The 16354-nt window shown below is 37.2% G+C and overlaps 1 protein-coding gene across 2 annotated transcripts in view; it reads right to left on the bottom strand.

Annotated features, from left to right (window-relative positions):
* Window positions 1–16354, bottom strand: part of PRRG1 (proline rich and Gla domain 1) — a 144124-nt gene that overhangs the window by 67364 nt on the left and 60406 nt on the right. For both annotated transcript variants that reach the window (XM_026012182.2, XM_072744559.1), the window contains exon 2: window positions 14896–14946. In XM_026012182.2, coding sequence (XP_025867967.2) covers window positions 14896–14905 — 10 coding nt within the window. In that variant the 5' untranslated portion in view covers window positions 14906–14946. The remainder of the gene's footprint in view (window positions 1–14895; window positions 14947–16354) is intronic.

Below are 16354 nucleotides of genomic sequence, written 5' to 3'. Positions count from 1 at the left end.
CAGACTTAGGAGTTTTTCAATGTGAAAACAAAATAAAGGGGAAGGTAGCAGCCTAGACCTATAGGATAAGATCAGACTATCTTTTCCTAAAACACTGGGTATTTCCCATGATGCAAGGTCTTATATTTGGACTTCAAGAAGTAAGACACTGATGTTTATAACTAGAGTTGATCATTTTCCTCTGCCTCCTTCTCATCCAAGGGTGAGTCAGCCCACAGCTATCTGGAATCATTTGTATGCCTGCATCAGAGAGTAAATGATATGACAAATATACAGAACATAAATTTATTTGTAGAATACAACACTGAGGTGTTACTCAAACATGTACTTTTCTCGTTAGATGAAATAAAGGAAAACCTAAACTGTTTTCTTTAGATTCAGTTAGAAAACATCCTTACTGGGACGCCCGGGTGGCTCAGAGGTTGAACATCTGCCTTCGGCTCAGGGCGTGATCCCAGAGTCCTGGGATTGAGTCCCACATCGGGCTCCCTGCATGGAGCCTGCTTCTCCTGCCTATGTCTCTGTCTCTCTTTCTCTGTGTCTCTCATGAATAAACAAATAAAATCTTTAAAAGAAAAAAAGAAAGAAAACATCCTTATTAAGGAAATATTTAAAATCTAAGACTGATACATACATGACTACTATATATTTATTTAAAAATGTGAACTACTTTTTCATAACTTCAATATAAATAGCTCTCACCTATGCCTTCTCTTCAAATAAAAGAGTAAAAGTAAATGAGAATGACTCAAGTAACTACCTAAATTACAGCCTTAAACAAAATATGTAGTTGTAGAATATACTTCTTAATGTATCGTAGGATACTAAAATTGATGTTTCAATGCCAAAAATCTTTAGTCAAGTGTAATCATGTACAAAAATTTGCCGAAAAACAGCAGACAATAAGGCCTGCAAATTAAGGATCACCTTCGAAAAATGTCTACTCCAATTATCTAATCAGTTCTCTCACATGTGTCTGATTTCACTGAAGGAGCCACTATTTAATGTTGCCAATATTTACATTTTTCTTTTAAGTAAACACAATTCTTTTTCTTAAGACCTACTTACTGAATACAGACAATGTACAAGGAGATCATGACAAGAAGTCTAATGCAAAAATGTCCATGGCAGATGCTCTTTGAGGTCAGAAGGCAGGCATAACTCTACTGGGTAGATATATTTGGGGGTGGGAAAGTAACCTGGAGGAGAACCTCTGAAAATTTTTGGGTTGGCCTTTTAAGGATTGTTAGGAGCTGGACAGGCAAAGATGGTGAGGAAAGACATCTTAGAAAAACAAAACATTGAGTGAGGGCTTCAAATTGAGTAAAGCAAGGGACATAAATAAGGTACAGTGAGCTTAGTCAGTAGGGTCAGAGTATAACATTCAAAATAGGAGGAGTGGAAAATGAAACTGGAAATGGGGACCAATAGCCATGCCATGGAGGCACTTACTGTTAAAATATTCAAACTATTTGGTAGCATTCAAGATTTTGGACCACTACTTCATTACCTAGAAAAATGTATAAATACAACAGAATTGTGTGTAGGCTGAAGAGAAAACGGAGGGATAAGGGCCAGGTAAAAAAGCCACTTGCAAGAAACCGGATTAAGAAATAATGGGCAGCCCGGATGGCTTAGTGGTTTAGCACCACCTTCAGCCTGGGGCATGATCCTGTCAACCCGGGATGGAGTCCCACGTCGTGGACTACCCTGCTTCTTCTTCTGTCTCTGTCTCTGTCTCTCTCTCTCATGAATAAATAAATAAAATCTTTAAAAAAAAAAAGAAAGAATGAGGTCATACATTTGAATGGTGGCAAGAGGATTGGAAAGAAGGGGAAAGATATGACTATTGGGTGATTTCTTTGGCCACTACACCCACCATGCACCTTATCCCTCAAACCAAATCTTACTGTTCACCATTTCTTTGATGCCTCTCTAATTCTGTACCTAATATTTCCTCTGCCTAGTGAACTCCTATTCCATCTGGATGTGACAGCCTCTAAAAACATCCCCCACATCCTACTACCCACTTCATTAGACAGAGGTGCTATAGATTTCCAGTATTTCAGCATTCCTCAATTACAGCAATTAATTAAACTGTATTATAATTTTTGGTATGCCTACCTAAAGAGGTCCATATATTATTATTATTATTATTATTATTATTATTATTATTATTATTTTGATCCAGTCTGTCTTGGTAAAGAACTTGGTAAGAATAGGATTCAGTAAGTGTGGAATAAATGAAAAGGCAGAATGGGAGGAACTTGAAGACTAAGTGACTAGAAGCTGGGAAACCATGAACTGTGCCTTGAATTATGAAATAGCACCACAAACACGATGTATAATTGTGAAATAAATACATTCACAGCAAAGTTTCTAATAAGACAGCACTTAAATATCCTTTCTAGCAAGAGAAACTATCTTTTGAAATGTGTAGAAAACTTCTATCTGTACTCCCTTTTGGAGTAACATTTTTTGTTCTGAAAGAACCATCTAATTTCCCCTAATAGTTATATAGAAGTGGAGTAGTTAGACACATACTGTTTTTGGGAAGAGGGCATAGCCAGGTACTTTTTGGCTTGGCAAGACACTAGCACATTGGTATCCAAAGTGTGTACTGAGGGCCCCTGGGTGCTACAGCAAATTCATGGAGAATGTGCCGATATTTTATATTTCTGAAGGAAATGCATGGATATTCAACATCTGTTGACCACACAAATTACCAACTTAAAGTAGTTAATAGTTTTATTACTACATATTTCTATACTCATTTCCTTTGTGAAGCTGAATTTTCAGCTGTGATTTAAAAATTATGCTGTGTGAAAAATCAATATGGAACAAGAAATGGAGGTGGCAGTATCCAATCTGATTTCAAGGTTTGAGAAGTTGTGTAGTGCCCAACAGGCACCTATATCCTATGCACAGCTATTTAAGATTGAAATAAAAATATTTCTTTCTTTCAATTTAAGTATATTATATTTTCAAATGGCTACTAAGCTATCAGGATATAAATACTTATTAAGTTATTTGGACCTAATTACTTAATAAATAGAATTATTAGGTACTTCTTTTGGCCTATGGCTGCTATGAAAAAAATCACAGGGACACTTAAGAGTACCATAAACTCAGAAAGTAGGAGACGCCTGCCCACAGGTTCTGCAGAGAGATGGAATCTTGCCACTGCTCTCCCAAATCTATTTGGCACTTCAAGCTTAAATGGGCTGGGAAGTTCCTTCTCTGAGGCAGGAAATCAAGATCCTTTTGAAGGTTCAAAATTACAGAAACCTGTCATATGGGTTACTGTAGCCCTCATAAGAGTTATAGGTAGCAAGAAAAGAATACTATGTAGTTCTCCTAGTCACATCACTCAGGTGTAAATTATACTAAGTTAGCTCTTCCTTAATTAGCCACTCTGGTTCTATAAGCTTGCCTGTAGAAGAGACCAGGGGTATAAAAACTGAAACAACAAGGTCATTAAGTAGTTGAAACACTGGGAAATCAGGCCTACTGTATTATGCAGTGGGCAGAGGTAAGGGAAATGCTAAATAGAAAGGTGCCCTTTTCTTTTCCCAGAACTGATGGAAATTACTACCAGCCCAGCTAGGCAACTTATTTAATTACGGTAGTGATTTCTTTAGTGTACTTGGAACTGTTCTGGGTACCAAAATGCCTGCTTTAGGTGCCCTGGTTTTGATATAAGACTATGTACTAGGAACAGTAGCAAGAATATCAAGAGTAACATAATGGGAACTTTGCATAATTAATCCAGCATTCTGTTATCTTTTCTTCAATGCAAGAGTCAAGACCTACTATTCTAGACCTAATGTGCATTCCTACAGTTCTTGAATTACCCATGGGAACAGGGTTGGTCAGGGAAGGAAGAAAGACATTCTTGTATTACCAGGGACTGTGGTTGTTTGAGAAACAAATGTGATCTCATTGGTATCCCAAGGTCAGTGGTGCACATCAGTTCCACATTTAGAAAGTAAGAAAAAGTTGTTAGAGCAAACATCTATGTGAGAAAAGCAAAAACCCTAAGCTTGCTTTCTTCGTCTATAAGACTGGAATAATAGCACCAATCTCATAGTTTTAAATGAGGTGATATACATTATGTACTTTACTTAGGGCTTGGCAAAGAATGAATACTCAATAAATAGTAGTGTGACTTGTCATCATCATTGTGGCAGTTATTACATAAAAGGAAAAACGAGATCTGCCAAACTGATAATAAAAATACCCTCAGAAAATACAGAATGAATAAGGATCAGGTTAACTTGCAGTGAGTCTGTGTGCTTAACTCTAGGGATGCCTGGGAGTTTGGTCTCCTTGCTGAAGTTTAGGATGAAATATACTAGCTTTATAAGGTGCTGTATTAAGTCTGAAACTCCCCTGGAGGCACTCTGTACTAGTTTAGATTGTTTATTGAAAATGTATAGATTGATGGTTTGCATCTGACTTAATTGATTATGCAGTCTATTTTCAGCTATATGACCAGTAGAATATCAAAGATTCTCAGTGAATTTGTGCTTTGGCTCCCCTGGAAACAAGGTTATCTTAGACATATCTCGGTAGTTCATAATTAGAAGACAAAGTGTGTCCTGTGCAACTAAAAATTGCCTTAGCCATTTTTGTCCTGCTGCACCATACCTTTAGGCACTATTAAAGCCTTATGAGAATTTCATAGGTTCTTTTAATTATCTAATGCTGGGGAGCGGCCACAATATACTTTGATGATTAATAAATATTTGGGAGATAAGAGATTTTAAGATTTCAGAAATTCTTTAAAATGTAAATTAAGGGGCAGCCCAGGTGGCTCAGTGGTTCAGCACCACCTTCAGCCCAGGGTGTGATCCTGGAGACACGGGATCGAGTCCCATGTCAGGCTCCCTGCATGGAGCCTGCTTCTCCTTCTGCCTGTGTCTCTGCCTCTCTCTCTCTCTCTCTCTCTCTCTCTCTCTCATAAATAAATAAATGAATAAATAAATAAATAAATAAGTAAATCTTTTTTAAAAAATAAATAAAATGTAAATTAAGGTCTATTTCTGGTCCTTATAAGGATCTGATATTTGTAACAAAATCATAAGGAAGCATCCAATAACTTATATGCTTACTGTTATTAACTTAAAGCTTGATCAAATATTCTGTATTCTGACAGCCTATTATCATTAGAATTTTAACAATAGACCACAAAAAAAGATCTTAGGAAGGCTAGAATAAGAAATGAAAATTATACACGATATATATATATATATGTGTGTGTGTGTATATATATATAAAGATATATATATATATAAAGAGAATCAAGAGTAGGTACAAGAATACTGAATACTGATTCAGTATTCTTTGCATAATTGCTGGATTAATTATGCAAAGATACTGAATAATTGTTTTCTATTCATTTTTAGGTTATCTGATAGTTCAGGTAGCTATTCAATATTTTAACTGATCATTATGGATATTAATAGCAACATATCATTTATGCAGAAAATACTCAAATCTCATAAACTTAGAAACAAGAGATGACCAAGGTCTTGAATTACAATTTATCTTATGCTTTACCTACAGGAAGCCCCAGCTCCCTTAGACACATCAAGGATCAACTCAGGCACCCCTCATCCACAAGCCTGGCTATGAAACTTGAATGCCTCACTGCACATTACAACTGAAAAGTAGAAGGGGCAGGGGTGGGCTGAATTACATCAACATACTGAGAAAACAAGAAGTGAAAGCTGATTAATCTGAAGGCAAAGGAAAAGAGACAGAAGGCCCTTTGAGGGTTATCTGGAATACGCTTTAAGTTCCCCCTTCCCCCTACTAACAACTCCCAAAGCTGTAGGCATCAGTGATTATGTTTATAATGATGAACCTGAGTCACGAAGAAAGGACCATATGATGTTCAGGATATTGTTTAGGAAGGAAGTAGATGATATCTGTTTTAGAATTGTTTCCATAAATATACTTTTTTAAAAGTTTTTTTTTTAAGATTTTATTTATTTTACAGCAAGAAAGTGAGAGCACAAGCATGGGGAGTGGCAGGCAGAGGGAGACGGAGAAGCAGGCTCTCACTGATCAGGAAGTCCAAAAGCGGGAAAAGCGGGAAAAGCGTTTGGGTGGCTGCCTTCGGCTCGGGCAGTGATCCCGGGATGCGGGACACGGGCTCCTGCAAAGAGCCTGCTTCTTCGTCTGCCTATGTCTCTGCCTCTCTCTCTCTCTCTCTCTCTCTCTCTCTCTCTCGTATCACTCATGAATAAATAAATATTAAAAAAAACAAAAAAATTGTGCAAACTAAAAAGATGCCATTCGGACAATCTTCCTATTTCTTGATAAGGTGGGAAAAAAATAAAGTATTTCCCAATTGTATTTCACCACTGTAACCTGTATGTAGAACTTAAAGGTTAATTTTTTCAGAGGGGGTAGGTTTTATAATTCAGAATTTGTTGTATAGTGGTATTCATGTACCCAACCAAGATGTCACAAATGTACAACTTAGCTAGAATGGCATGTAGTATATATATGTTTTCATGGGAATTAGGGAGCTGAAGCCCATTTGAGAACTCCTATATTTAAAAAATTAATTTGAAATTACAGGACTAAACTAGTGAGAATGGGTAGTCTCAGGGTTTGAGAGAAGAAATTATTATTAATATCTTTACTATCCTTGAGCTGCTGCTTAAGGACAATGTGGTGGTTATGATCATTACCTAACACTTAAAAAATCTTTGTGCTTCTAGAGGTATGTGACAAAATGCCAGATGATAACAGGTTTCCAGGAATAAGTGTGGAACAAATGCCAGAAATGGATTTCTGAGAAAACAACAGAGATAATGAAGGTCTATAAAGTCAATATTCTTTAAAAACAAAACAAACATGGGTCTATCAGAGTGAGTCTTACTAACTCAATATGGTTTTCTTTAAAGCCAAATTTAATAACATATATTCAGATGTCCCTTGGCCAATGATTTTATGCCTAATAAGAAATAATGAGATACAAAGAAAAAGATATCTAATAGATAATGGAGGTCTAATAGATGGTCTCAAAAAAAAAAAAAAAAAAAAGAAGGCCAAATTTTCTTTGAAGGAAATTTTACAATTTATAGCTCCTTCTTATTAAAGACTCTTTCATGAAATGGTAGGTGGCAGCAATCAAGTTACTAGTGAGTGTAAGCTTGATTTAAAGATATGACACTCTAATACATGGTATTTATGGATGAGGGGGGTACACCTTACCCACAGGAAATACAGAATTAACAAATGGTCTAACATATACAAAATTAAGCACACAATCAGGTAGAATCATCAAAACAAAAGAATTCCAAAACTGAGTATTTCTCCTGTCATTAGTGCCTCGATCATATCAGCGAGAGTATCATGTGTCTTAGTGTTTATAATTCTTAGAACCATAACAGTTTCATTTTAGTTTATGGACCCTATCTACACTGATTATAGTTCTGTCCCATATGGAAGAATATGTAAATAACTATAACTGATAATGGCCATCTGATGGGGGAAAAAAATAGCCAGTTGATGCTGAGTTGCAGAACTCAGCAAATATGAATTATGGTTTTAAATGCATAACTCTGTTATAGTGAATGCTTTATGACTTGTCAACATAGATAGTATGATATTACCTATGTGATAGTTAGCTGTAATCTAGACTCTAGGAGTAGATAATTGTCCTAATAGAACATGTTCTACAGTTAATCAAAAAGCTACATTCCAGAGGTGGCTATTCAGATAGTATTCAAAGAGAGCACTTGGCTACCTTTTTTTCCTGCCACCAAGAGCAGAGCATAACAGGTTTAAGAAATGGAGTCTCTCTGACAAATCTGTGCCTTTGTTAATTAGCACATGGACTTCAGAAATGACTTTTCAGGGCACCTGGGTGGCTCAGTGGTTGAGTGTCTGCTTTTGGCTTATGTCATGATCCCGGGGTCCTGGGATCGAGTCCCGCATCAGGCTCCCTACATGGAGCCTGCTTCTCCCTCTGCCTATGTCTCTGCCTCTCTCTCTTTCTCCTCTCTCTGTCTCTCATGAATAAATAAATATTTTTTTAAAAAGAAAAAAAAAAAAGAACCAGGGCTATACCTTGGTTTCCAGAACTATATCATGCTCTCCTTTAGACTCAAATTACTTCTACGAAAAACATCATAATATGTGAATTATGGATTGTCTCTAAAGATTTACTTTCCTTTATTTTAAATCAGTGGTTCTCAGCCCCAGGGCAATTTTGCACCCCTAGGAAACATATTAGCAATGTTTGGATATGTTTTTGGTTGTCACAACTTGGAAAGGAAGGAACTACTAGCATCTAGTGTGGAGAAGACAATGATGTTGCTAAACATCTTAGAACACACAGGACAGCACCCCCACACACATACAGAGAATTATTCAGTCCAAAACGTTAACTGTCACTCCTAGATACACATCTCAAAGAACTGAAGACAGATACTCAAACAAAAACTAGTATAAAAATGTTCACAGCAGCATTACTTACCAAAGGGCGGAAACGACCCAAATGTCCATTAACTGATGAACAGATCATCAAAATGTGGTATATTTATACAGTGGAATATTATTCAGCCATAAAAGGGATAAGGTACTAATACTAGTACAACATGGATAAGCCTTAAAAAAAAATGAAAAAAGCCAGACACAAAAGGTCATATACTGTATTAGTCCCTTGGTATGAAATATCCAGAATAGGTAAATCCATAGAGAAAGGGATAGGGAGGAATGGAGACCGACTGCCTCATAAGTCTGGGGTCTCCTCTGGAGGTGATGAAAATTTTTGGAAATAGATAGTTGCATAAAATTGTCAATGTACTGTCACTGAGTTGTACACTTTAAAATGGTGAATTCTATGTTATGGGAATTTTGCCTCAAATGAAAAAAATGTCAACGGTGCAAACCTAATTTATGTACCAAAGATTATTTTCTTGTTAAATAGATAAAAGGCAGAGAGGATTATATCAAAGACAAAAAGCATCAAGCACTATAATGAGGGTTTTGTTTTTTGTTTTTTTTTAAAGTAGCTTGACCCTTAAAAAGTTACCTCATTTTCCTAGTGGAAAAGACTTGCCAGGAAAAAATAATGGCTGCTGTCAACCCCAAGGAGATTTGTATTACTGTTATAAAATTATGAAGATGAAGGTTTACGATAAATTGGTGACATCATCTAAACTGCAGAGGCATGAATATGCTACTGTAATAAAGAGACTCTGAAATTTAATACAGGCCAGAAAATGAAATAATTAATTGGCTTTAAATGTGTGCCTTTACTTGAACTATAAACCAGGGAGCTGTCTAATAAAATTAGACACTACATTAAGAGACAGTTACTTTACAAGACTTGTCAGTTTGAATGTTCATTCCCTGTTTGAAAATATAGAGCTGTATGCTCAAAGTTAAAGTTTAGGATTGGCCTCAACTGAGCAGTAGTTCAGCAGTGAATCAAAGAGCTTAGAGATTTACTGTGGTAGCTCTAAACCACTGTTCCTTCCACTAAGTCTTGATAAGTGGGGGAACATGTTTGTGTTTCTCGGGATAAAGGAGCCAAGTATATCCAGGGACTCAAAGAAATTATGCTGGCACAATGTTGCTGTTTTTTTAAAGTACAACAATATTTTCGTGGCTACTAGAACATCAAGGACATTTCATTAGGTATTAGAAAACGAAGATGGAAACTCACTTCTCAGATTCAGATCTTAAGAGACCCAGGTTTTCTTCTAGGCTAGGTAAAAGATATTTCCAAAGACTAAATACTGGAAGAGGAGAAACAAAATATGCTAAGCTACATTATTTGAATTATTTTCCACAAATAAGACCTGTCTACTTGCCATCATTCATCTATTCCCAATAATGTTTTCTATACAATGAAGCAAAATTAATAATTTTTTTAAAAGATTTTATTTATTCATGAGAGACAGAGAGAGAGAGGCAGAGACACAGGCAGAGGGAGAAGCAGGCTCCATGCAAGGAGCCCGATGTGGGACTCGATCTTGGGACCCCAGGATCATGCCCTAAGTCGAAGGCAGACGCTCAAACACTGAACCACCCAGGCGTCCTGCAAAATTAATCCTTTTGAAGATTCATGGCTAAATATTATTCCCATTTTGTAAAACAGGTGTAGGAGCATCTTGTGGATAGCTATTATTGAGACAACACAATAAATTTCCTCCAGGAGCTCTGTTCTTAAGGTAAAGACAATGAAATTAGCAATCAATAACTATATATTTGGCTAATAAATATCATGAATTGCTGCTCTAGCACTTAGAACATGCAGTGTGTTCTGATATAAAAAAATTCACATGGAAAACAGGTACAACCTAAAAATCAAATTCTACTCAAACTTTGTAACAAAACAGGGGCACCTAAGTGGCTAAATTGGTTGGGTGACCAACTCTTTCTTGGTTTCGGCTTGGGTCATGATCTCCGGGTTGCGAGACTGAGCCCCGCATTGGGCTCTGTGCTCAGGGGAAAGTCTGCTTGGATTCTCTCTCTTCCTTCTCCCTCTGCCCCTCCCCACCCCACACTCTTCTCACTCACTCTCTCTCTAAAATAAATCTTAAAAGAAAAAAAAAACATTGTAACAAAACAGTAACTCCCAAAATCTTCAGCAAGAAAAATCCCAAGAAATTGCTTTGTGGAGTATTGAGACTTTTGTCATTTTGTCATGAATATACCAGTTGCTCAGAGGGTGGGGGGATGAAAAGATAGAATAAAGTTGTAATTTCCATCTGAAGGTGATAAATACTCTAGTATTATGTTTATAATATTTTGTGAGCCAATATATATATATATATATACAGATTTATAAAATAACATTCTCTTCTGTGTAAAAATATTAATTCTCCACTAAAATTTATACATGATTTTATTTCTACATGCTGTTCCTTTTTTAATAGCATCTCCCCTGTTGTCTCCTACTATACTGGTGTTCCATAATGCATTCCATTCTTCCTGTTAAGAAAAACCACAAAGACAAAAACCTATCAATCAGTAAGTGGTGTTTTAGACCCCTTACTTTAGGTACCCCGCACTGTGGGTTGTGTCTCCCACTGCTCAGAAGACATATTTGAGGCGTTCCACATCTGATACATGTGTTTTAGCTGTTAACATAAATGGTGATTAACAGTGAGCCAATTCCTTTTGTCCCATGGGGGACTGTCCAGTCCCCCATGTTGCAAGAAGTATATGAACATCATTGTAGGTCTTAGAAAGTATTTTCTTCCATACCTATCAAATCAACAGATAGCTCCTAAGCTTTTTTTTTTTTTTTTTTTTTTTTTTTAGCTCCTAAGCTTTTAATTGACTTTATACACTACTAATGACTTGGGTAATCAGAACATGATCTGTTGGAAGAAAGGAAAAAACTGCATAGGACATAAGGAAACCTAGGTTTGCATTATGGTTCTCCATTTTATAGGCTATGGAGTTTAGATAAGAAATTCTCTCATGAGGGGATCCCTGGGTGGCTCAGCGGTTTGGCACCTGCCTTCGGCCCAGGGCGCGATCCTGGAGTCCCGGGATCGAGTGCCGCATCGGGCTCCCAGCATAGAGCCTGCTTCTCCTTCTGCCTGTGTCTCTGCCCCTCTCTCTATGTCTATCATAAATAAATAAATAAATCGGGATCCCTGGGTGGCGCAGTGGTTTGGCGCCTGCCTTTGGCCCAGGGCGCGATCCTGGAGACCCGGGATCGAATCCCACATCAGGCTCCCGGTGCATGGAGCCTGCTTCTCCCTCCGCCTGTGTCTCTGCCTCTCTCTCTCTCTCTGTGACTATCATAAATAAAAATTTAAAAAAAAAAAAAAAAAATAAATAAATAAATAAATAAATAAATCTTTAAAAAAAAAAAAAAGAAAGAAATTCTCTCATGACCCTCAGTTTTATAATATACAGAATGAAGATAATATCTCTATTTACATCATAGGGTTCTCTTATAACTCAAATAAGATAATGTATGAGAAAGGTCTAAGTTATGAAGTATTCCACAGATAATCGTTGATATCAAAATAATTATATATTTTATATAAATTGATTTTTTATTGGTGTTCAATTTGCCAACATATAGAATAATACCCAGTACTCATCCCATCAAGTGCCCTCCTCAGTGCCCATATAATTATATATTCTTAAAAGTCCTAAATAGAAAGCTGTAGCTCAGAACTCAAATATATGTAGTAAATGAGATTTCAATGATACATAAAATGAACACTGATGGTGGTCTAATAAAAAATTAAATACACAAATGTGAAAAAAAATACACAAGTGTGTTCTCATCCTCTCACCAACATTTTTAAGACTTGGCTTATAATTTCTTTCATGTCACATAAAAGAATGATTCATCTAATACATATTAATAAATAATTTCTTCATCCAGTATCAAAGAATATACTAAAAGAAATTCACACCAATATTAATTTTAACTTTTCACTTACACTGCATGGTTTTCCAGCTGTGTTTTGTTTTCATGCTTCCTCATTAATGAGGCTAATGCCATGTCTTTGTGATATTTTCTTCTGCTGTCCCTTTGTATGACACATTGAGCTATGTTTGTGAGAATCTTTGCCAAATCCAGTAAAAACTTCATTGTACGATGCCAGAAGAGAAAAAAATTACTGCATAGTAACATCTTTTTTTCCCTACTAACAGTGATAGCAATTAGCAAGTGAAATCAAGCAAGCTAAGTAAAGCAGAGAGAGTAAAGGATAGAGTCTTTGAGATTCAGGATGTTAAGGATGCTTTTTAAAGTGGTCAACATAAAGAGTCAAAATGCTATTATAAGCTTCCATGTGTTTGTAAAGTAGCATTTTTTGGAGTAATTTCCTTATCACATCTCTGGATTGGAAATATGCCCATCCTCACAGATAACATTACCATGCCCTATCCTGTAACAAGAACTCCGATTATTTGCCTAACCATTTTTTTTTAAGATTTATTCATGCATGAGAGACATAGAGAGAGAGGCAGAGACATAGACAGAGGAAGAAGCAGGCTCCCTGTGGGGAGCCCAATGCAGGACTCGATCCCAGGACCCTGGGATCACGACCTGGGCCAAATTGACCATTTAAACAAAGACTTGCTGAAGCACCTTTTAGTATATGTGCTGCCAAAGCGAGCACGGTGAAGCACCTTTTAAAGTAAGCTCCTAATGATCTCCTTGCTAATGACCTGATGATCATTCTGAAAAGGAAGAGTGGAAACAATAAGGAATGTATTGCTCTCCATGCAGCTTCTAGGTGTGGTCATGATGAAATCCAACAATCCAAACATTCTCCAAATCCACCTGAAGCTTGAGTTTAGGTGAGGACCAAGCCACAGTGTTGCTCTGGAAACTTCTGTTTACAGTTGATTTGGGGTTAGGACATGGAATGGATTAGTCCCAGAACGTTCACCAGTTGTTTCCAAATTTACTTTTTTTTTTTACATTTCTAAACTATCAGGAGATTGGTGTATTTTGTGGATGTTGGGAAAGAACCAGAATCCCTGGGGCTAATCAATCCCCAAGGAAATCACTGGAAAAAACAAGCAAAGTTTGACTCAACAAGATTCAGGAAGAAATTTTCCATGATTGATCTATAATCCTTGGTGCTGCCTACCAGGGACCATACTAAGGTGCGGCAAGCAAAGTACCTAGAGCATGAAACATAAAGAGGCAACTCTTTGTCACTTGCACAACCCTAGTCCCAGCCCTGTGGCCTACAGAAACATCTGATCAAATATCTTCATTTTAACTGTTAAAAGACGGAACCAATGGGGGCACCAGGGTGGCTCAATCAGCTAAGCAGCTGACTCTTGGCTCAGGTCTGATTTCAGGGTCACAGACTGAACCCCACATCAGGCTCTGGACTCAGTACAGAGTCTACTTAGGATTCTCTCTCTCCTTTTCCCTCTGCCCTTCGTCCTGCTTGTACATGGATGCTGTCTCTCTCTCTCTCAAATCAGTAAAGCTTTTTTTAAAAAAAAAGAATGAGTGAGAATAAACTTATTCAATAAGGACAGCAATGAGCAAATTCTACTACTCTCTTCTACATACTTTAGAGTCCTCAACATACTTTTATATATATCATTACATTATGCCAACCATAACTCCCCGAGGCTACAAGTGCAGAGACAAGTGCACTTGAGAGATGGACAAGCAAATGTAGGGGAACTCTAGGATTTGATCAAGGTTGTAGAAGTAGAATTTGAATTCAGGCCTCTGACTATGTCCACTATACTACACTAAGGACCTTCTGAGGTCCTTTATGCATCTGGTTTTACTGTCTATTTTGATTAGGATTATTTATGAAGTCACTGGTGGCTGGTTAATATTAACAACAAAATGACCTTGAATTTGTCTATTGTCTACTGCCCATAAATAGCTTTATGAGAAAGAAAAAAAATCAAAGAAATTCATCCAATGGTTCTTAATGCCAGGCTTTAATATTTAACATTTTAGGGGAAATAAAAACCATCTAATAAATCAACCTCACAGATTAATTTTTTTAATAGTGTCATTGGCTGCACAACAGAATCACTTTTTTTTTGTTTGTTTATGTCATTATCAACAAGGCTTAGAAACCATTGTAAGCACATGGGTAACTGTACTAAGAGTTGTAAAGAAGCTGGGATTAGGGTAGGTCTATATATAACAAGTTTGAGCCTTCTCTCCCTGTACTGGGATATGTTCAGAAAAGAGCAGAAGGAAGGAGGGGAAAAAACAAGACCCTTGCCAGTATGTGGTCTGTTGGTCTTTCTCTGCACTGCCCTGCTTCAGACAAAAACTTTCTAACACTAATCAGAAATACAATTTAGATGTCCACAAAAAAAACTTTTGAATTGCAAATTTAATTTCCTAGATAGATTAATATGGAGAAAGTATGAATTATTAAAAAGCAAAGAGAAACTTACTCCTCCCCATGTTTTCTTGTGGTCTCTGGCAGGCCCTTGGATTATGATTCCCTGTATAAAAACACAGCACATACACATAGTCAGATTCATAGAGGCTGAGTCACTATATCAAATAAGTTCCATTAAAGCTGATGTAGTCAACATGAGGATTTCATTTTAGTGCATGCCAATCTTGCCCCCTTACACAAATGTATTCTTCATCATAAATAGATATCTAACTTCAGAGAACAGAAACACAGCATTCTGAAAGCATGGACTCCATCTGTATCAACTTACAATATCCTTATTTATCTGGCATTAGTTTCTGCCCTTGCTAAATAAAAGTCATCAAAATGGTCACATGCTTATTTCTTAGGACGGCAATGATATAAACAAAAAATGTTGGACAAAAATGCCAAAAGAGTCAAAATGTAAATTTTGACTCTTTAATTTTAATACCAAGTTGGCATGTTATTTGCCTATCCCTGGCTTCTATTAGGTGTCATTCAGTGACAAATCGAATACTCTTTACAGTTGTAACATTTTCCTGAATGGTGTCAAACAGCAGTGCCCCTAATTAAATTATCCCTGAAGCAAAGCACTCCACAGAGCTATTACCAATAAACAGTATGAATCAATAACCATGAACTACTGACAAATGAAATTTTGGAGGATAAAACTCCACATTATCCAAAAGCAGGTATGCATGGAAAAACAGCAATTCTGTTTTTAAAAGATGAAAATACATACACAGAAGCTAATTCATAGTATGCTTCATTTTCTTACAGGGTTCAAACATAGAATTACCACACATTTATTTTTTTTTTAAGATTTTATTTTTTCATTCATGAGAGACACACACATAGAGAGAGAGAGAGAGAGAGAGGCAGAGACACAGGCAGAGGGAGAAGCAGGCTCCATGCAGGGAGCCCAACGTGGGACTCAATCCCGGGACCCCAGGATCATGCCCTGGGCTGAAGGCAGGCACTAAACCTCTGAGCCACCCAGGGATCCCCTTTACCACACATTTATTATTCACCTACCACATTCCCAAGATGGAGCTAAGCACCAGAGAGGCAAAATTATAAGACATAATCTATCTGTCCATTAAGGAATGTATAACCTACTTGAAGTTAAGCATATAGGGGAGAATGATATCATCAAGATGGCCATTTAGGTCATTCCCAACTATAGTCCCTCTCACAAGGAGACCAACTGGCAACTAGAAAAAAACATCAATGTGAAAATCCCACATTAGTAAGGTAAGAGGACTGGACACACTGACTCCATCACCCTTCCCCTACAGTGGCACAGTGCCACATTGAGAGCTCCCTGCCCCCGCCAGGGCCTATGGTTTCTACAGTGGGAAAAGAAAGCCCAAGGCAGACATCTAGCTTCCCCAGCAGATGGGACCCTTCCCAGGAAGCCCACTCATGTCTCATTTCCCAAGGATCATGGGAAGGATCTGCAGGGCTTGACC

Source organism: Vulpes vulpes, chromosome X, assembly GCF_048418805.1.
Source record: "Vulpes vulpes isolate BD-2025 chromosome X, VulVul3, whole genome shotgun sequence".
Classification (NCBI taxonomy): Eukaryota; Metazoa; Chordata; class Mammalia; order Carnivora; family Canidae; genus Vulpes; species Vulpes vulpes.
Note: the sequence above shows the minus strand (reverse complement) of the source record. Positions and strands in the feature narration are given on the sequence as shown.